General features: G+C 35.6%; 1 protein-coding gene across 1 annotated transcript; it reads right to left on the reverse strand.

Annotated features, from left to right (window-relative positions):
- Positions 1–1,776: 1,776 nt before the first annotated feature.
- On the reverse strand, positions 1,777–20,091 carry LOC134744306 (uncharacterized). The gene is made up of 7 exons (XM_063678080.1): positions 19,984–20,091; positions 10,927–11,133; positions 5,521–5,672; positions 4,050–4,095; positions 3,661–3,738; positions 3,449–3,552; positions 1,777–3,371 (listed from the first exon to the last, which is right to left on the reverse strand). The coding sequence occupies exons 2-7, from the start codon at positions 11,128–11,130 to the stop codon at positions 2,792–2,794; spliced, it is 1,164 nt and encodes a 387-aa protein (XP_063534150.1). The 5' UTR covers positions 11,131–11,133; positions 19,984–20,091; the 3' UTR covers positions 1,777–2,791.
- Positions 20,092–23,663: the final 3,572 nt, after the last annotated feature.

Here is a 23,663-nt window from a genome sequence, read left to right on the forward strand (position 1 = left end):
ACCAGCCTTCTAGGCACGCTGCCAATAGACGGCGATTTGGGGCAAATTTTATATTTATAGTTTTAGTTTAGTTTTTAATTTTAGTTAGTAAATTTTCTTTTAAGGCCTTTTATTGTTTGTTGTATATACTACCTGTTCTTAGGTAAATAAAATAATAATTATAAATAATTTTTAAGAAAAAAAAACCGACTTCAATGGGGGATGCCGTTGAAAGGTTACTTATTGTTGATGGTGCACTCCAGACAATGAAATGAAAAAGACAGCATCTTTTGCCTAACTAAAATGAGGTAAAACCACCCACGTTTCTAGTAGCATTTCGTTTCTGTAAGGGTCATAGTTCTAACCTAACCTAACCCAATGTTCTGATAGCATTTCGTTTCTGTAAGGGTCACAGTTCTAACCTAACCTAACCCACATTTCTGATAGCAGTTCGGTTCTGTGAGGATCGCAGTTCAAAAAAAGTCCAGGTCCAAGTTTGGGTCTGGGTCCATAACGAAGAGAATAAATCGCCAAACGTGAACTATGTGTCGTTAAAGAGTTCCATTCTGATCATCATCAGCAGTTCCACTTCATCAAATGTCACTTTTTTATGTAAAAGCTGGATTTGTTGATGAAAATACAAAAATCACTATATGTAAGCCTTTCTCATTTGAGGAATTCCCTCGATTCCTCATGGATCCCATCATCAGAACTCGAGCTTGACAAAAATGTGTCTTGAAAACCTAACTTGCTTACCAATCATAACGAAGAGGACAAATCGCCAAACGTGAGTTATGCGTCGTTAAAGAGTTCCATTCTGATATTTCTGATCATCATCAGCAGCTGCACTTCATCAAATGTCACTCTTTTAAATGGAAATGCTGGATTTGTTGATGAAAATACAAAAATCACTATATGTATGCCTTTCACATTTGAGGAGTTCCCTCGATTCCTCATGGATCCCATCATCAGAACTCGAGCTTGAGAAAAATGTGTCTTGAAAACCTAACTTTGTTACCAATCATAACGAAGAGGACAAATCGCCAAACGTGAACTATGCGTCATTAAAGAGTTCCGTTCTGATCATCATCAGCAGTTCCACTTCATCAAATGTCACTTTTTTAAATGTAAATGCTTGATTTGTTGATGAAAATACTAAAATCACTATATGTATGCCTTTAACATTTGAGGAGTTCCCTCGATTACTCATGGATCCCATCATCAGAACTGCGTTTTGACCAAAACGGGACCAATCTGTATGTATATACTTACAATCAAAAAAAGAATTTACAAAATCGGTCCAAAAATCACGGAGTTATTGAGTAACAAACATTAAAAAAAACATACAACCGAATTGATAACCTCCTCCTTTTGAAATCTTGAAGTCGGTTAAAAAGAAAAATCATAACAAAAAAAACACCAGAGATTTGTTTAGAGACATGCAATGTCTATACCTACAGTTGTATACAGTATATATTATTATGAGTGGTTTTTCAAAAGGGCTTATTTCTCTATGAATACCATACAAAAATAAGCCTTATTTTTTATTAATAAGGCTTATTTTTGATTAGGGTGCCAACCCTAATAATTGCTCGGAGGAATGCTGAGCCGAACGGAGCCGAGTTTGCTCGAAGCTAGAAGTTTCGCACCCCAGGTATCACTTTAATTACGCTCAGGAATGTAGGTAGGTAGGTACTCTTGAAAATGACGGATTAAAATTGGTCGTGTTTTGCATTGTATTTTTTTTTAAATATATACATTATAGATATCAGCTCCAATATTATATACTTACATTTAAAACTGATCGAGCAAATATTCCAACCAATAGGGCATTTGACTGTATTTAAAATAAATTATTTTACATAATGCATGAAATAAAGCACCAGCAGATTAATAGACACGTAGACAGCAGTTATTTTTAGACACAATTTCTATTTTAAAACCCGTATAAAACTATAGAGTAGGTAATTTGATTGTGACGTCACATGCTAGTGTTTCATATAAATTCCATGGTACGAGTAAGTAGCAAAATCGTTTTGACAGTTCGATAAAAGAAACTGATTTGACTAGTAGTCAAATACCCTATTAATGGCAAGTGGAAGATCATCTGAACAGGTGAACTAAAGCGAAAAAACATAATGAAGCAAACATTTTACGCGTAAAAATAAATTTATTTTGCGTTATAAAATATGTATTTATTTTGCATTATAAACTGAAACTAGTTCGCGAATGTGACATGTCGATATAAGTGAAAATATAAGTAGGTTCTTACATTTTAACACAGTGACATTTAAGAACCTAATTAAAATTTTGTATATTACTGAAGTTTATTAGAAACACAACTGATTTCATGGAACATATCGTTATAATTAAGACAACAAAGTTAGTCTCAATAAATCAAAGCACAATAATTTGCTGGACTCTCTCATATGACTAATAGTTCAAAGTAAAATTTTATTAATATTTATTACATCGAAAAAACCTTACTATGATCTTAAGATTCATTTCATGAAGTTGACAATTAAAGGCCAACTTAATTATCCATTTTGTTTTAACTTTTAACTTAACCTCAACGTATGTTCCTTGAGAGTAGGTTTATACAACGCCAAGATACCTTTCAGAAGTTGTTTTTATTAGTTTTAACTAAAACAACCCCAGGACTTTTGTCTTTGCAGCACTACTAATGTACTAATTAAATTAAAAGTATTGTAAATAACTACCATGATAATGAGGAATGAGATTATCACTTACGTTTGATTAATACAACTATCAAAAATAAAAAAGTTGAGATTGTATTATTCAATAATAAATATTACCTTTCGTCCATGCTCTCGCTTGTATCACCGTTACTGAGAATACTATTCAATATCTTATCCTCTTCATCTGTCGAAATGTCATGGCTTTCTAAAACTTCATTAAGAACATTGTCGTGATTATCCGTTGCTTCACTTGTATCAATTTGACTCTTTTTTTCTTCTTCACTCACTTCTTCTTCTTCTTCTAAAACTTCTTCTTGTATACTTTCTTCATCCATTGCCGAATTTGTAACTTCTTCTTGTATACTATCTTCCTCCATTGCCGAATTTGTAACTTCATTGAGTTCTTCTACCTCGGACACCTCTTGAAGGCTGTCTTCATCCACTTCAGGGATTTTTGGTGGCAACGTAATTTTATTTTCTTTTACATTGGATTCAGTTCCATTAGGGGTGTTTTCAGTTTGTCCTGTACCATTAATTATAGGCCCTTGGCTGTTGGTGTTTTGACTCTCTTTTGGTATATCGTTTTGTAATTTACCTTTCGCGTTGTCTATTATTTGCTGGGCTGTTGATTGGATACTATCTAGGACAATGTCATTTTGGGTTCTAATCATGGGCTGTACGGAGAACTTATCTCTGGAAAATAATGCTTTATTAATACAACGTATTATATTAATACGAAAAAATAATATTTTAATTTCACCAAGAATTACCTGTGTTTACCTTCGTACTTGCTTGGCACCATAAAACAATTGGATTCTCTGTAAATTATTCTTCTTTTGCTGACCCATGGCCATTGTAAACTCCAATAAGAACTCTGAAATGAAATTAAATCAATTTAATAAATGTATCACAGTTTTGAGCCAACACAGTCTTGATATAAAAATCATAAATCATTGAAATGATTATTTAAAGTAAATCTTACCACTTTGGCATGAACTTGTCTTTTCCGTGCCTTTTCCTCTTCTTTTCTTCTTTCCTCTTCACTGTCGTAGCCAGTGTCCTGAAAATTAAAAATAAACATAATTTATTAACTGAAATTAATTTCTGAAAATAATTTAATTTGTTCTAATACTTCTAACAGTATAATTTATCAATTTCGCTATATATTAAAAACAATAATCATTAGCACTTCGTTACAAATACTTGGTGCTCGTGTTTTATTTACAGTTACTAGATAATTATCAGTAGGTAACTAAGGTACATGATTGATTAAGTAAATTAAATATTCTTATACAAGTGGGCTATGAAACTTTGGGCTATTAAATAATATTGCATTGTATTAAATAATATTGTTATTGATTTCGTTCTTACCAAAGAATCCTCGTAACAGTAATAAGCATCCTCCTCGTCATCAGGTCTGAAATAGAAAATATACATAACGTTTAGTATTTTTGGGGCAATTCTGTTGATCTTGATAAAACATCCATATTGCAGAAAAGATGCTTCTTAAGAACTGTTTTTAAAATATACACAGATGAATCGCTACGTGACTTGTTTAGGGAAAAAAATAGGAAAATAGTTTCTGTAAAACTGTAATGTAATGTTATTAATTTGACTAACAAAACTATGTACTTTTAGTTCATAATTTTCTTCTCTATCATTCCAACTGTCACACATGACATACAAATGCATACCTGGTCCCCGCGGTACAGGCCTAGCCTAGTGCGGGGACCCCTAAAAATTCTGTACTATGTTACCCATGCTATGCACCCACCCGATGTCACACCAATTTCTGTATTGTATAACTGTCCTGTTTTATGTGCAATAAACTTATTTTTCTCTTTTTATCTTTTAAGCGCTTTTTGACACTTACCAGCATTTTAGAATTAGAATTGTCTATTTGTAAAAAATCACCCTGAATATTTCACAAAGCGTTCATGCAATGATAATGTCAGATTTCAATATAAATATAATATGGTACTTCCGACTTAGCACCTTAATATATAAAAAAATCACATTAATATCTGCTATTAATATCTTTAATCATCTGCCGACGTCACGATGTAATGTCACTATTGCTTAGAACCGTTTCAATGTATGGAAAACAAGAAAATTAGAATTATGTCGATGAAATACTGCGTAAGTATATTGTTGCTGTACAAAAAAACTTAAATATTGAAACTTTGAGGTCTTGTATTTTTTTATGATTTCCATATATTTTTTAAGTTTCCAATTTATTGTGATAAATGGCTCATTTTCCATCTATTTAACTAGATTTAGTTATAAAATTCAACATGTGTCAACAACCCTATTGTGCATTGTAGTTTCAAAGACAATATAGGTAGTTCGGGTTGAAGTGATTGTTAATCGTCCGTTAAGGTGACAGGTGAACATAAAACTAAATGGAAAACGAAGTTAAAGCCAGGCTGGGAAACTCCTTTCAGCTAAATGTTAAAACAAACGATCCTTAATGTAATGAATTAGAGTTCCTATAGAACCTGCTTGCCTAACAGAAAAAAAACGCGACGATTTTTTTATTAAGTACCTATCGGGTTCTATCTACAAGTACCGTGTCACCTTGTATAAAAACTCAATGGGTCGGCAACACGCACACGAGTTGCATCGTTCCCAGGCTGCGGTGACCACTTACGGGCTCTGCCATCAAAGTTTGTTAATATGTCTAGATTGCCTAGACTTACGATGTGACGGCTATCCTGGGGTGGATCTCGGACTCCATGATAATGGCGTTCACCATGTTGTTGAGGGTGGACACCTGTCTTCTCGGCTCTGCTATTAGTTTCTTCTGTAAAGCGTGTTTATTTGGCTCTAGCATCTTACTTACGATGTGACGGCTATCTTGAGATGTATCCCAGACTCGATGATAATGGCGTGCGCCTCTTGTATGCTGAGGGTGGAGGTGTCGATGTCGTTGATGCGTAGGAGCTTGTCACCGGGACGGATGCCTGCTTTCTCTGCTCTGCTGTCAGGTTTCACCTGCAACGTAAACACCATACTTTAATATGACTGTTATGTCATTGTTGTATTATAATTTTTATGTTTAGTACAAAGTATATAAAGTTTGAGGGAACGCTTAATTACCTAAGTATGTAACTGTATTTTCGTTATTTTATTTTATATTTATTGGGTCACCAACAATTCGCTGCCCCAATATTACAGGGTTCTATGTTATATTTTCAAGATAGTTGAAATTCGACTTAATGTCACTATGATAAAGTTCAAATTTCAGTTCGATAAATGTGAAGCATAGAACCTTGTAATATTGGGCCAGCGAATTGTTTACACTGTTAAATATAACTACAACCGTTATGACTATTACCGCTAAGCGTAACAATTACTTCGAGGTAATCACCACTTGCATTGAATAAAGTAAGAAAATGGCATTTACGTAACATACCGTTGACAATAGTAATGCAGGCATTAACTATAACAGGGACTTATACCGTTTACAATAGCAATGCAAACATTGAGTGGATATCACTAGCTTAAAATGCTATTATTTTTTGCTAATCAGGAGAGAATAGATTTTTCAAAATAATGCGCAGTCATAGTGTATCCATAATATCCATTATATGGCTACAGCTATTTACTACCTTTGTATATATATTTTACCTCAAGGTTATGGCCAGTCATGATATTAGAGATCGCAAATTTTCCACAAAATATTTCTTCTGAAATTTTACCAAATATATTATTTGTCTCATTGGAAGTTATAACAGTTTTTCCTTCTAAAATCCTAATGTAATGCATACGTAATGCATACAATTTCTGCTATTATTAAAACAATGCACTGAAAACTAAAACTAAACTACAAAATTCAAAATTAAAATGCCCAGCCGTTTCATATTTCTCGGGTAGAACTGTCAGAGCAATTTATACTCGGAAAAAGGGCGTTCAGTTTATACAACTAATTATGTGAGAACCCTTGCAATGCAATAGTCTACATGGAACGTCTATTCTAGTCTCAGTCAAACCTTGTCAAAACCATTTAACAGGCAATGTCTGTAGGTCATAACGAAAGTAGTAATAAAAGCTCGCATTCTTATACCAAACCAATATTTTCTGGCCTAGAATAATGTGTTTGACTGATCGGATACGGTTCAAGTAATTTTGTTATTACTTTGTCTACTCTTCAACGAGTTTAATCTCTAACGTCTGAATCTATAGTGTACTTCATAAGCTATTTTTAAGTAGGGACTAAATATCAGTACACAGAAAAGGAACAGCAACAATTCTAAGAAGAGTCTTCTAAACCCACGGGCAAGATTCATGTTTAGTTAGGTGCCAACAGATTCTCATCAAAGGACAAGGGAGCTTTCAGTAATTATTCTCAAACTAGTTTTGATACCGTATTTTAAGCCTTAAATCACTCCTTTTTTTTGTACGTTAATTTAATCCCGAACTACTTCATGCGGCGGCTGTATTACTCATTGTTTGTCTGATTATTAATATAACGTAAACAATATAAATACCCGATTACTTATAATAAACATAAATAATAGACATAATTATATCAATTAGCTTTATCAAACAAAACCCGATTATCGCAGTACCATTTATCTCAGAAAAAATGCTACAAAGTAATAAAAATCATTTCTGATACAAAAAGTTTAAAAAAATAAAATAAAAATATACTTAGCTAATGTAATATTTCACAAAAAAAAACTTAAATATTTTGATATTTAAATATTGGTAGCGGGCTAAAAGTATCAGCTAGATTTTTTTAAATTATTTTTCGCGTGATTTACATAAAATTTGGCATTTTTTAATTGCATTACATATTTCCCAAATTTTCACAAACGGCCCACCCTATCTATCTATACATATAATAAAGCGGAAGAGGGTCGAAAGTCTGTACATCTATACATATAATAAAGCGGAAGAGGGTCGAAAGTCTGTACATGGAAGATATTCGAAAAAAAAATTGGCTGGGGATACTTAGAATCGTTAACAGAACACATTCCAACAGTTTTTAGAATTTTTGTCTGTTTATCTGTTTGTCTGTTTATCTGTTTGTCTGTTTATCTGTTTGTCTGTTTATTTGACCGCGCAACTAATGACAACGGCTGAACGGATTTTGATACAAACTTTACTAATCTGTCGAAAAAATCCACGGCCAGGTTATAGGCTATAAAAATTTGAGAAATTTTACCCCTAAGGGGGTTAAAAAGGGGATGAAAGTTTGTATGGGGTTCAAGATTTATTTTAAGCTAGCAATTTGAAACTTCGTAAGAAGATATATTATTGAAATACAAGAAAACTAATTTCAGCGTTTTTGAAAATTCATCCCCTAAAGAGGTGAAATAGAGGTTGAAAGTTTGTATGGTATGGAGATCTTTTTTTTTTAGTGCGTTACTTGAAACTGTATAATGGGCATATTATTATAATACAGGAAAAGTGATTTTAGCGTTTTCAAGAATTCGTCCCCTAACAGGGTTAAAAGGGGGTTGAAAGTTTGAATCCATTACAAATGCTTTGAAACTTCTTAGAAAGGTATGATAGACGATTACAAAAAAACTAATTTTGACGTTTTTGGAAATTTAACGCCTCAGGGGGTTGAAAAGGGGATGAAAGTTTGTCTTGGGGTGCAAATTTTATTTTAAGCTAGGAACTTAAAACTTTGCAAAACGTTATTATATTAAAAAGCAAGAAAATTACTTTCAGCGTTTTTAAAAAATCATCCCCAATGGTGGTGAAAAAGGGGTTAAAAACTTTATCTTGATAACTATATCATTTTAGCTACTAGGCCAAGTTAGGTATCGTTTTTGTATAAATCGGGTATGCCGAATTCATTTATGATATCAAAATGACACCATTCCCGAGTGAAAACACAAAAAATATGAAAAAACTTTTTTTAATTTCTCTTTACACTTAAACCGCTAAACCGATTTAGATAAAATTTGGTATAGAGATAGTTTGAGTCCCGTGGAAGAACATAGGGTAGTTTTTAACCAAAAAAATGGAGACTGCGTTTGCATGGAGAAGCGGCCGTGCCCTTTCCTCTTATTAATGGTCACGAAGGTGGGTACTTTAAAAAAAAAAACATTTTTCAGTAAATGTCAAACGATTTGGGACAAACGCGTTACCATGCCTTCCCGAAAAAAATCGAATCTTTCGCGAAAGTCTCGCAATGCATTGCGGCCACAAGGGGCACGGTCTCAGGAGTCTAAGAAAAACCACGGTGAGAGACTCAGTGGCGCTTCGCTTTCGGCTGAAACGGCAAGCCAGCGCGAGTTCGATTGTGATCCCAAATACATCGTACGTAATACATATGTAGGCGCAGATCCTGACGGAGTGTGGCGCCGGAGAAGCCGTGTTCATCCCGCGTATCCCCCTCATTCCGAGCAACTTCCCGTTCCGCTTCAAGCGCCTACAGGTCCCCGTGAGCGTCTGCTTCGCTATGACCATCAACAAGTCGTAGGGGCAGATGCATTTCCCACTCCGAAAACAAAAAAAAAGGGGCAGACGCTGCCCGCCGCCGGCGTCATGCTTAGACTGATTTGACTGGAGGACCGATTTGGATGACATGATTTTGATGGGAACACCCAAATATTTTCCTAAATACGTTTTTCCGGTTTTTATAACCACGACTTTCATAATCCCGATTAGTTATAAGTCCGAAATATCAAAATTACGATTTTTAAAAACACGATGGAATAAAATCACGAATGTGCTATTTCCGAAAACTTAAAATCCGATTGTCACTTGACAGAAAGCTTAAAGTTCCGATTTTACACTTTTCCGAAAATATATTTTTTTCCGAAAAATCATTGTCCGAACGGAAATAAAATAATTCGGTATTCAGAAATTCGGTTTTTACAAGATCGGAACAATGAAATCCGTGATATTCAAATGAAGACTCACGTTTTAGTAATTATTACGGGTACCTGTCATGCCGCATCATGTTAAATTCGGCATAAAATATTTTTGGCATAAAAAATCGGCATAAATAAATTAGACAGAACTGCGAACCTGCGAACCTGAACTGTTGCTAGAAGTGGGTTAGGTTAGGTTAGAACTGCGACCCCCAAGAAAACGAACTGTTGCCAGAAGTGGGTTAGGTTAGGTTAGAATTGCGACCCCCAAGAAAACGAACTGTTGCTAGAAAAGTGGGTTAGGTTAGGTTAGAACTGCGACCCCCAAGAAAACGAACTGTTGCCAGAAAAGTGGAAATTTAAAAATTGGGATATTTAAAATAGGAATCACGTTAATTCGGAATAAGGGCAATTCCGAATTCGTGATTTTGAAAATCGTAAATGTTAAATTCGGTGTTTGCCACCATCGGAATTGTTATAGTCGGATGTAGTTCGGAATTTACAATATTCGGCTTTTTGGGTTTTCGGAAATATAAATCTTCGTGATTTTTATCATTCGTAATTATGACAGTCGGGATTTTGATGGGTCGAGCGTTTAAAAATCGGAATGATAAAATTCGACATTCTAAAATTCGGAATAAAAAATTTAGGAATTATGTAGTGTACCCGATTTGCATAGGTACAGTCAAGGACGTAAAAATACAAAAATGGTACTGTATCGTTCGATATACACCTACTACTCTATGCCGTTTAAATCACGTCAAAAATTTGAATAAGGGCAAAAAAAATATTCATTTTGGAGTGTAATTTTATTTAGTGGTAGCAAAGAGGATATAATATTATAGAGCGATACTGTCATAGCAAATTTTGTAACCACAGTAAATTCACTGCCATCTATCGACACACTTTAAAACTAATATTGAAGATTTATTAAAATACGATAAAATGTATTTAAATATGGATAAATGATCTTTTTTATTTGCATTAATTATTTTTATTATTTTGACCCATGTTCTTTCACTGATATGCGTTAAAATTGTTAAATAATAACAAACGAAACCGTCAACGCCCTCTATACGAGAATAGGCAAAAGGTAGTAGCGACATCTGATCGAGAATCAAATTTTCGTGATTTTCTAGGCACGTTTTTTCCTTAAACTGTATCCATCTATTACGGAGTTATATCTATCTTTGGTGGTAGGTACCTAATTGTAAAATATTTTATCTGGACTACAGTCCTCTAGCGTATCCATCTGTCAACTTTACTTTAAGTTCTGTCTCCAGGGGACAGGGAGATAAATTAGGGGTGAATTAGCCGCTTACTGACACAGACCGAATTCCACGCAGGCGAAGCCGCGGGCACAGCTAGTTAACCATAAAGTAAATATATATTATGTAGTCTGTGACATAACTTACGGCAACAACTCTCAAAGGCGTCTTGTAAAAGGATCCACCAGCGAGATCGAAGCCCCAGATTGCATCTTCAAAGCTGACGCGCTCGTGGATACCCTCGTTTTTGGACTGCCAACTTGGCTTTTGTATCTCACCAGCCAGTATGGCTGCTTCCGAGGCCTTCAGCTTGCTGTGGCGCATATCGATCGCCATGTTTTCTGAGGGCATGCCCTGAAAAATAAAACGTTTTTATCATTATCTGTGATTAACCATTTAGACGTACGAAGGGAAATATTAAATAAACTGTGGGTAACAATGCGCGTCTATGGCCTCTTTGGCGGTCAAAGGTTTTAAGGCTTGTAGGTAAGCGGGGGTGTGGGACTGTTTAATATAACTATAAGAAAAGTATCAGACACTTGCCATAATGCCATTTTATATATTATTACTTGTTATAATGTAATTATTATGAAACATTGAATTTGTATATTATGATTAAATCTAAACTGTAATTGATATATATAATTTCTATTTCTGTATACATTTTTAACTGGTATAAAGACATATTATATAATGGCTTTTGTTATATTATTTGAATATGACGTTATTATTTTATACAATCAAAATCATTATTTTTTGTATGAGGTTGCAGTTCTAACCTAACCTAACGCACTTTTTGCTAGATATTCGTTTGTGTGGGGTCACAGATTTTAACATTACCTTTTCTGGGAGCCTTTTATTTCTATTGAGACCTACATATCATTATATAATTATGGCAGTGTATATTAGATAAAGTGTAAATATACCCTATAACCATTATACCTAGAATAACATTATGTACTATGTCGTTGATTAGGTAATATAGTAGTATGCCTTTTATTACGTTATTCAAAATGATGATATATCAAACTATAATATATGAAAAGTAATTATAAAAAATGTAGTACACCCATGAAGAGGGCTAGAGCCGTGCTGCGCGGCGGTATCATGGTCGCATTTTTATCACTTGTCATGTCATGCGTCACTTTCGCACTTACACACTTACATACTTGTTAGAACGTGACAGGCATGATGACATATTATAAAAAACCGACCATCTTAGCCCTACTGCATTAGGTACGCATACGTCATCGAGCTAGGACCGTTAAAACTGTGTATAGTCCGAAAATAAATTTTAGAAAATTATTGATGGCGTCAGGGCGCCACTTCCTACGTAACTGTTTTTTTATATTTCCATTTTATTTAATTTCTACAATTTTATGTCGCACTTGAAATATTGAATTCTATAAATTTAAATTTGACTAAAAAGGAAACTTCTGTTTGTATTTTAAGTATCAAGTTTCCTCAAATCCCGTAGAAAGCGACATATTTCATTTCATTTTTTTTTTTCTTTTTTTTTATTCTTAAACAATACAAGCATTGTGTCAGAAATTACATTAAATACAATTTATAAATAACAATAATAATAAACACATTTATACTAATACTAAATAACAATTATAAATACCTTAAAATAGCGACTTATCAAATATTTCATCAATACTATAGGAGCATCTATTAGTCAATAAGAACGACTTCAACCTACGCTTAAATAAAAACCAATCCGTAATGGCTTTTAGGTCAGTAGGGAGCTTATTAAATAGAGTGACTGCCTGGTATCTTGCGCAATGTTTGGCTACCTGAAGTTTCGGAAAGAAGCTACCCTTTATGTTTTTCGCCCTTGTGGCTAGGCGAGACTCCTGTTCTTCATCAGTACAATCTTTCGCAATATTTTTAACAAACTGGGTAAGAAGAATATGGACGTACAAGCTGGGACCCGTGAGAATACCCAATTTTTCAAAATACTCTCTACATGAACCAAAAGAAGGAATGTGTAATACCATTGCTCGAATTGCTCTTTTCTGGGCAATCAAGGCTCCGTTTATATTATATAAAAAGCTATTTCCCCAAAACCTTATGCTATACCGCAATCTTGACTCTACCAGGGCATAATAAACAATTTTGAGTTGATCTAGTTCTAAAACATCTCTGAGGCTTCTAAGGGCATAACAAGCAGAATGGATTGAATTTACTATAGCCTCAAGCTCTCGCTTCCAATTTAGATTAGAGTCAATGTAAACTCCCAGAAATTTAACGTGATCAGCAGTATTCAAACAAACTTGGTCTATAGTAACATCAAGTTTGTCAGTTTTCTTGGCGTTTAGTTTGAATAGCAAAGCTTGCGTCTTGTCTGAATTCAGGCGTAAGTTATTACACGAGAACCAATGAGTAAAGGCTGAAATAGCACTATTGGTGATACTATTGAGCTCAGCCATGCTATTCGCAGATATGACTGCGTTTGTGTCATCAGCAAAAACAATCAAGGAGCAGCTCGGCACGACACCAGACACATAGTTGACCAGGTCATTAACAAATAGGAGGAAGAGTATAGGACCCAAAATGGAACCCTGTGGTACCCCTCTGTTTACTCTAACTAACTTTGATTTAACAGGAATATCAACTCTACATTCACCACTAACTTCAGAATTATTTATTTCTACATATTGGTTCCTGTTTTGAAGATAGCTGGCTAAGAGATGATACGCATTTCCCCTGATTCCATAAAACCTAAGCTTTTCCATAAGAATCACATGGTCGACCGTGTCAAATGTGGAGCTCAGATCGAGGAATAATCCTGCAACTCTTTTATGATCGTGTAATTTAGTGATGACATCTTCGATGAGAGCATCTACGGCATCAGCTGTTCCCCTATTCTTCTGGAAACCGAATTGTCGCGGGTTTATTACATTATTCTCCTGGAGGTGCTTTAAAAGTCGTGTTTTAATCAGCTTTTCGAAGATCTTAGAGACCAGTGGCAGAAGCGCTATAGTCCGGTAGTTTTTAGGGTCATACATTAGTTTCCTTTTGTCTCTAGGCAAATTCAACTGCACGCCTACTCCGCAGATACTCGTAACGGCGCTTATTACGTCGAAGGGCGCTGTCAATTAACGGAAACGGGTCAAGAGTACCACGCTGGTAAACAGATTTAATGAGAATATTTTGTTTTATATCTCCGTATCTCAAAAGGAAAAATACGGAACCCTCATAGGATCACTTTGTTGTCCGTCCGTCCCTCCATCTATATGGCAAGACCCTTTATCTCGGGAACGCGTGGAGGTATCGAGTTGAAATTAAAACCATATATAATCAGGTCTATAGTCCCTTGAAGCTGTGAAAAAAATCAAACTTCTGAGTTCACGTAAAAAAAAGATACGGCCGTTTATGCCGCAAGAAACGTTTATTTTGACTCTCAAGGGAATCAAAATGTATAGGGTTCCCTTTGACTCGCACTTGTCTCACACTCAGATGTCTGAAGGTATACAAATGAAGCCTACGTTTCTAAAGTTAGACTAAGCAAAGTCTGCAACGATTTTGATAGCACACGCAGTGCATATGTTATTTATACGTCATAATTTCATAGAAGATTAACGTCCCTAGAGTTACCGACGGTACTACGGTAGATTTGCCGATTGAAAAATTACAAATACACAAAAAAGAGCGTTTCAGGATATTAATTCGTGGTTTTCATAAGAAATTAATTCATGAATAAATATTTGAAGGGTGGAAAACATTTGCACTAAGTACATTTAAAATATTAGATAAATATAACATTGATGCATCAAGGCGGTTTGTTTACAGTTTGAACTAGTGGCGCCCCCTACGCAGAGATTTGCGTAATATTCCCTTTTGATTTTTTGTATGTATGTTTCGTTTTATCTTGTTACATTTTAATTAATTATTTGCACCTATTTTAATTTCATATAAATATTATGGGTAGAACTAAAAATTTACCCTATTAATTACCTCGGTTAACGTGATGCGAAGCAAATTTACTAGAATTACCATACTTTATTCCCAAACGGCTTTTTAAGGTTTCGCGCACATGTAAAATAATAAGATAATATTTTTCAAAGATAATATTATTTTTATATATTATTCTTAGGGAATGCAATACCGGGATACCAGGATCCCTAAATACCGGGATCCCGCATGCAATTTGCGGGATTAATCCCGCGCGTAAATTAAGCGGGATCCCGCGGGATTTGCGGGATTGAGGAGCGACGTGGTTCTTACGTGTACAAGTAACACGTCTCCTACTGGCGAAAGTTCTTCACGGAGCCTAGATGCATCTGTGGAGTAAGGGGGAAAGGACACGGAAGAGAATTTCGCCCGAATTTGTCTATTTTTTGCTATCTTGTGAATTGAGTAATATTTGTTTTGATTAAATATTAAAATTAAACGTTTATTTATATGAATAAATATTTTTGCTTGTATTGTACTGTTCAGTTAAGTATGTTGAAGACGGTGCATAAAGAGTTTCCAAGTACTGGCAGTACAACAAATGTACCTACTAGGAAATTTACGCTGTGTGTGAAAGTATTTTTTGAAGGCGGAAGATTCGGAGTGCTAAATGCAAGTTGTGTCACTTGTGTCAAACAATAATAAAACTATGGGGCGTATTTTATACCAGTAATGTCTAATATTTATTCTTTAAGAAGTGTGATGAGACTTCTAAGGAACATTTGGCGTACCACGGTACAGGAATTACGAAAGCCTTCAGTCACAGAATAAGTAATCTTCAGTTCACACTCGTTCGTACATTTTTGTTTACCGCCCATAATACACAATGTACTATTTCTCAATTCGTAAAATTGTATAGTAACTTGCGGGATCCCGCAAATACCGGGTTCCCGCGGGACTGAGACTGACAATCCCGCTAAATACCGGGATTGAATTCCTCATGCGGGATTGCATTCCCTAATTATTATATATAAAATTACTGCGGGTAATTGGTTTTCCTTACGCTCTGCCATTGACTTATAAGTATATTACTTCGTAAAGACGGGCTCTATATGGACGAAATGAAGTGGGCCAGCATATTTGGTGTCGAATCGCGTTGTTCGCAACAAATGCGAGCCAGTCGTATAGTCTAACGCAACTAGGAACAAAAAACCTTTTACAAAACTTTTTTTATATCTATTGTAATTGTAAAACTACTCATAGAGGTCTTTACAGAATTATACGACTTCTATTTTACGGTATGTATATTTGTATTTTAAGAGACTGTCATCATTATCCTTTAGTTTGACCAAACCAAAACCAAGATAACAAAAGAAAATTTTCCAACATTGTCATTGCTTATAATATGAAGATAATATTTTCAGGTACATATTCAGTTCCTCTCACACTTCGAAATGACCATGTTTACAGAAAATCTTACAATAGACTGCTCTACACTTCGTCACATAACAAAGGATTCAGGATAGCGTTACATTTAATTAAAGGAAAGTAAATAACATCCTTTGTCCTCTGGGAAATTTGAACTCCCATCTCGATTCAGCCCGACGTATCGTTACTTTTTATCAGATGAGACAGTCGAATTGAAGAATGTGGGTATTAGGTGCTTTAAGCGTTGCTACTAATTTAGTCTTATCTAGATAATCCGATCGGAGAATAAACGAAAATCAGTACGTGTATTGTCTATATTGCGTATTATAATGATAAATTAAGTCGGAACGAGTTCGCGCTTTCTCAGACACACCTCCTTTCGGGCAAACTCTGCTCCGTTCGGCTCAGCATTGCTCCGAGCAATTAGGGTTGGCACAACTTGACGTCCATGGTCCAAAGGAACAGCATGATCCGTCCCTGAATCGCTGTCAAACTTCGAGTTCGAGTAGGAAGTGTCCTTTCTGTACGGTAGTCCTATTACTATTACTTATTCTGTGGTGTACTGCTGTGAAATTACAGTAGCGGCGTTGACGCAGGCGCTGTCACTGTAAATTTATTGTTAAAATGAGTGTCGTTATTGCGGCCGCATTGCTGCCGCGATTAGAACCTTTAACCCGTCACTCAATTTATCAAGGAAATCGGTGACGCCGCAGCAATAATACCGCAGCAGTAGTGCACCTGCAGTTGCTATCGGAAAGTCACTTTAAGCGATACGATCTGCTCATCTACTCTCAGCGATACACCAATTTATTTAAAAAAATATTTAAATGCCTCGGTTTGTTGTTCTGTGCATTGTCTATTCACCCTAAGTATTAAATTTCAATGTGTTTGAAGCGCATAATCCTTCGTCTGGGTCGTCACAAATCTTATTGTTTCCTAGATACCTCCTTATATGTACTAGTTTAATTACGCAGAATGCTCTATGGCGCGAAAGTAACGGCCTCATCTACTTAATTTTAGGGTTCCGTACCTCAAAAGGAAAAAACGTAACCCTTATAGGATCACTCGTGCGTCTGTCTGTCTGTCTGTCGCTCCGTCTGTCATAGCCCGTTTTCTCCAAAACTACTGGACCAATTAAGTTGACATTTGGTACACATATGTAAGTTTGTGACCCAAAGACGGAAATGTAACGTTAACAAATGAATTTTAAACATGGGGGCCACTTTTAAGGGGTAAATGAGAGTACTAAAAAATAAAAAAATTCAAACTATATCGTGTTACATATCAAATGAAAGAGCTCATTTTGAGGATCTCAATATATTCCTTGTATTTTTAAAATAAATACTTTAGAAGTTAAGAAAATAGTCAAAAAATTACCTTTATCTCCGAAACTACTAGGTTTAAAATTTAAAAAAAATACACAAAACAGTTCTTTACCTACAAATGACAGAAAAACTTATAAGAAATATGCAGTCAAGCGTGAGTCGGACTTAATTACTTAGTTTTAATCCGACCTCTTACTACGGGTTTTTACAAAAAAATCACTCACGTTTCACATTAAAAATTCCGTAATGTACGGAACCATTGGAACGCGAGTCTGACTCGCACTTGGCCGGTTTTTTTGTAAATGATATCTTTGCGATGTCGTAAAAATAGATGGCACATGAAATTATCCTCAAATTTAGTTTATGCTGTGTTTTTTACTGTGACCGTTTCATGTTGTAATGTTTTAATAGGTAAGACGATTTTCCTCTTTCAACCTGCCACTTTGTTGTTCATGTTTTTCCCGTAAGGCTCTTTGATGAAAAGATTAAAGGTGTTCCGTTCTTAACGTTTAGTTTTAAGTAATTAATCAAAATTCCACGCGCTTCAATCCGTTTATCGATGCAAAGCCAAAACGCACTTCAAAACGATACAATATAGACATTTTAGCCAATAGGATCATCCGAAATTACCCGGATGCATGCTAAGGACAAGCTCAGCAGAGCCTCTGTTGGCGAAAACAAGAACTAACGAGACGCCCGGAGCGTGCGGATCGACCGCCATCGATTTAATCTATTTTTATGGAATAAACCTCCAAACCTAAGTGTTTTGGTGTTAAAACGTGCGTGACAGAAGACCTAAGACGTTTAGCGTACCGCCGGCCGGTGTGTGAAAGAGGAAAAGGTGCTGAACGTTAAGAAGAACCAGTCGCATCGAGAGGATTCCGCCATTGCTGCAGCATTAAGGTTAGTCCAGTGCATGGTAATCCCATCGGCTATTCTATCTTGTTGTACCGTTTGTTACCGGCGAGTGTAGATATTTATGCTCGATCCAAATTGTTGCGAATTGGCATTGCATCTTACCCAAAACCGCGCTATTTTGACCTACATACGTTTTGGAATATTTACTTTTATTAAGTTAAATGAGCAATAATAAACTTTGTATACTTGGTTCATAACAATAATTTGGGAGATTACTTCAACCGTTATTTAATCTTACCTATAATTGTAGACTGTATGTAAATTTTGGATTGTTCTACAGCCTAAACTAGCGGTTTATCTTCGATCTAGGTACCTATAAAGTGGTGACAATAGTTACCTCTTTGTTTTATAAGGGGGCAAGGCACGAGGTTAAAAAATGTTTGCCACCAAGTGAAACACAAAATTAGTGAAATATCATACCAAATTAAACCAAATCAAATCTAAATGAACGTTATTAAAAACTCACTCAATTCTACCAGCGAACATAAGGAAACAACAAAAAATTTAAATATTTTAAATAATCACAACTTTTTAAAATTTTGTAGTAAAAAAAACAAGTTAAGATTCTTAAAATCTGAATGCCGCTCCTAGAATAGAAGGTAAGTCCTAGTCTTCGTTGTAAATATAAACAGTTGCAGTATCGCTCTATTGGTTTTCTCTCTCTAAGCCCAAGTTCCGTGACGTTGGACCTGGTTTTCCATTTATGACGTTGTAAAAGTATATCACGAGTACCTCTAGGTATTATTGCAGTTTCATTCGACATCAGGACATTGTTTATATATAATTTTAGTTTTAGTTAGTTTAATATAATGGTAGTTTTAGTTTGATATATATTATTAGTTTATAATTATTATGTTATTTGTAAATTGTAAATTAGTTGGTTTGTACCCTACTATGTAGGTAATGGAAGTGTGAGGTCTCCTCTCCTGGCACAAGCATTTATAAACTTAATGGGTAATCCCAAACTTTCATACTTTGGCATTAGGTATCTGTTAAGACCTAATAAAGACATAGAACTAATAAAAATGCAATTTAATTAAGAGCGTATCGACCACATTTCCATACAAGCAAATGTTAACTAATCCAAATTAATACAGAAAGAGACGTTTGGTCTATCTCGCGCGCGAGCTACTGTCGCTGCGCACTTGTTCCAGGAATACAAGAGAACAAAGAAATAGTTCTATAGAAACCTCACTTTAAATTTAATTCATCAGTATTGAGAAGCCGGTAAAAGACAAGCTCTCTTGGTTTGAAAACTTAATGGATTAAATAATACAAAATCAATAAAAATGTTACACAGAAGTCGTTTCACGGTTACTTTTATAAATAAACAAAACATAACTTACCTACTATACTATATACTATAACATCGCAATGACATTTAACTTTGACTTTGAAAGGGCATCGCAGATTTTTTTGTTTACAAATTGGAACTGCTTGCGTGTCAACTCGAATTTAAGTGAGGTTTTTTTATAGAATTTATAAAATACCTACTAATGTACATTATGCAATAGCTATTTATAAAATTTAAGCGATATCCGTATAAAACACACATCGCTGGCTACTGCTAAAGGTCCAGCGCAGTCAAGACCTGGTCTATGGAAAGGCTCAAATGTCACTCCCCACCACTAACCTTAGCAGTTCCAGGCACAGGTAATGATCACTCAATATGGGGTTCGGCGGTCGACTGATCCAATTATCTGTGATTGAGGTCGACGTGGGCGTGCTTAGTGCCAATTCGTCTTCACTGATCATTTGGCAATGCTGGACGGCGGCACAATGGAGATAGCCGATAGTTAAACTTCGGTTAACACGCTCAAGTATTCACAACATGTAAACTTACAGTCAGCATGAAATAATTGTTGTTAGCCCTCTAATCATTTTCACTATTTTTTAAAGAATATCAGGTACTTTTGATGCGTAGTTTTAACCACTTCTATTGCAGCTTGTACTTGTAATGGAACCACATTATGGCATTGGATATTATAGCTTCACTATCGATTTACGTGGACACAACATCAACAATTACTCTGATTTAAGAACGAATCATTTTACCCTTATAATTTGTGCCATCCACGAAGTTCGAATAGAGACTGCAGCTGCGGGAAATGGTAATATTACTCCTACCTTCAATTTCCTTGATCAATTCAATCAATCACTTAATCTACCAAGGCAATCAACAGTGACAGATTTCCTTTTCCTCTGAAACACTACACTAGGAGCTCAGTAGCAGCAGTCACCTTTAAGACTTTTTAGGGTTCCGTACCCTTAGGGTAAAAACGGGACCCTATTACTAAGACTCCTTTGTCCGTATGTCTGTCTGTGTCACCAGGCTGATGTATCTCATGAACCGTGATAGCTAAGGGAGTTAAAATAAATATTTAAGTGGGGCTCCCATACAACAAACGTGACTTTTTTGCCGTTTTTGCGCAATGGTACGGAACCCTTCGTACGCGAGTCCGACTCGCACTTGGCCGGTTTTTTTTATCTTCTTCTTCTTCAGGCGGCTCTGCATTACTGAATGTTGGCAGTCGACTTTTTGTAATTTTCTTTAATAATAACAGCCTGATTGAAACGCCATGATCCCATCGCATATGTAATATCAGTATCGGCTTCAATATCCGATTTAATATCCCGTCGAGTAATGTGCTAAGCAGGTAGGTAAGTTCATGTTTGATCGAGTAAAAAAACCCTCAATCAGTCACCGAGCTGTAATTATCCCCTTCCTTATTGATATACTTAGTATAAGATAACGTGAACGAGTGCTTAGTGTAAGTATTGTCAGTGACTGTTCACTAAAAACTGTGCCCGGCGGTAGCACGGTCGCATTTTTATCGCCTGTCACCATACCTATCTAGTACTAACAAGTATGTAAGTGCAAAAGTGACAGGCATGGTGACTGGCGATAAAAATGCAACCATGCTGCCACTGGTCTGTTTCTGCTTTAATACATCGATCGAAAAAGTTAAATAAAATCATACATGTATGTAGGTAGTATTTAAGCATTATTTGCGGTTAACGAAGCGATTATAATTATATAATTAGCCGGACATTAATCTAAGTTTATTATCCCTACAACTGGCCCCGATCAGCGAGCATGAATGGAAGCGACAAGTGACATCGCGCCAAGGCTGAAAGTGCGTACAGCTCCACGCAACTTAGAATTCTGGTGCTGAAGTTCTTATAAACAACGGATTAGGGGCCGTTATTGCTTGTTTTATCACCATATTTTTATGGTTTTTACATCTGGCAAGGGCAGTGATGTGCCATGCATGTTGCGATTACGAAGCGATTTCTTTGGGTACGCTTAAATATTTATATGATCAACAAAAACCAATAAAACATGTTAACACTGTACCTAAATTCTAATCTTGTATTGGTGAGTAGGTCCTGCAAAATGGTCATACTTTGCTACCCTGTGGATAATTATGCTCCAAGTCTGTATAATTATTTAACGTTAAACATGCATAATTACCTTAATTTAGAGGAAATATTGGAGAGAAATAGGACCATTTTACGATACCAGCAATTTTCCGCTTACACTAAGAGGAATTAATCCCAGCATTAGATTAGGAGGACATTTTCATCATTTGATATTTACCAGTCGCTTTTCGGTGAAGGAAAACATCGTGAGGAAACCGAACTAAACCCTTATTAGTGTTAGTAGAGAAAACCCTCAATCAGTCACCGAGCAGTAATTATCCCCTTCCTCATTGATATAGTATAAGATAACGTAAACGAGTTATTAAGGGGATCAAGGGGATATTAGATATTATTTCCCACTTGGTCTATTCGTATAAAATCGATGTATTTTTTTAAGGCAACACTCAACAAAGCTTACCATACAGTTTTAGGCTTGGTAAATATTAGATTTATTTTACTGACAACTATTTAGATGAATATCCTACGGGATAATTTTATACCATATCTGAAACTGCCTTATTATTGGCCTGTTAAGATTCGCTTTCGCCTGAATCATCAATCCGTCAACGCACACTACATTTCAGTCTATTATATCACCTGTACAAACAAACCGATGCGCTCGAACAAATCGAGACCTAGGGCTATCGTTGTTTGATTAGTATCGTAGTGTGAGGTTTGACGATAGCAGATGTAAGTTTGCTCTGTATTTGTCTGAAGCATGTGACCGCCCACCTGTAAGCGGTGAGCCAAGTTATCCGATCTACTTTTACTCGGTGATTAATACAATCAAATGTCAGGTTCGATATGTGGACTATTTCCTTTCTAAGTTGTGTAGGTGAGGCTTACTCACAACTTGGTGCCATAATAAATCACGAGATACTATTTACGCATAGTTCAGTGACACGTATTAGACAGTTTGATATGTAAATAAATTATTACATTTGTAATAATATGAATGACATTTTCATTCATAATAGGTACCTAGTATTGGTTAGTTATTGAAATGTTGTCAGAGACATCCTTTTCAAACTCAAGCACGGCAAAATGATGACAGATGAACAAAACTAGTAATCGATTGGTGGCTGATTTGTAGATAAATTCGGCCACTCACCACTACTCACCGTCAACAATATTTTAGAAATCGCCAGTTGCTAGGTTTTAATTAAGAAGGATACAGTAGGTATCGACATGAGTAGCGTACCTATATAAGCACAGATAGGAAAGTTCGCAATCACAAAATGTGTGTTCAGTTTGAAATGTTATAGGCGCAATCACAAGATGTCAAAGTTGACATCGACTTTATCTACACTGGTTCGCCCGAGTGAAACGATCGCCTCCGCGGCAATATTGACCAGGCTCTATTGGAAGATACTCCGTCATGCAAATGTTCCAGACCGCTCTGATTCGTTTACAACTTTTTCTATGCTAATGAGTTCGGGACAAACATTTTGAAATTGTTTAAGAAAGTTACTGCTTATTAAGTAAACTAAACTGTATAAAATTGGTAGGTACAATATTGTGATTGTATGTTAATTTTAACATTTATTTTATATTCTTCGAAAACTTCAAGTTATTCTTGATAATGAAACGTTATTATTAAATTTTCCACCGTAAAATAAGATTTACAAATGGCAGCATTTAGTACATGATTGCAACGATTAGCAGACAAAATTGGACTATTCATGATTTGACCTTAAAATAGGGTAGTTGGACGACTTAATATGTAGTTTTACATTGTAAAACGTGGTGATAAAAGCGGCAAGCTATCATGTTTACGACATATTTATAACCGGGGATCCGGCAGACCTCGTCGGCGATGACGGGATAACTTGGACTCCTTTTTGAGAGACTGGTCAGATGTAGTTCAAAACCGGGAGGAGTGGAAGAAGG

Source organism: Cydia strobilella, chromosome 9 (assembly GCF_947568885.1).
Source record: "Cydia strobilella chromosome 9, ilCydStro3.1, whole genome shotgun sequence".
In the NCBI taxonomy this organism is placed as follows: Eukaryota; Metazoa; Arthropoda; class Insecta; order Lepidoptera; family Tortricidae; genus Cydia; species Cydia strobilella.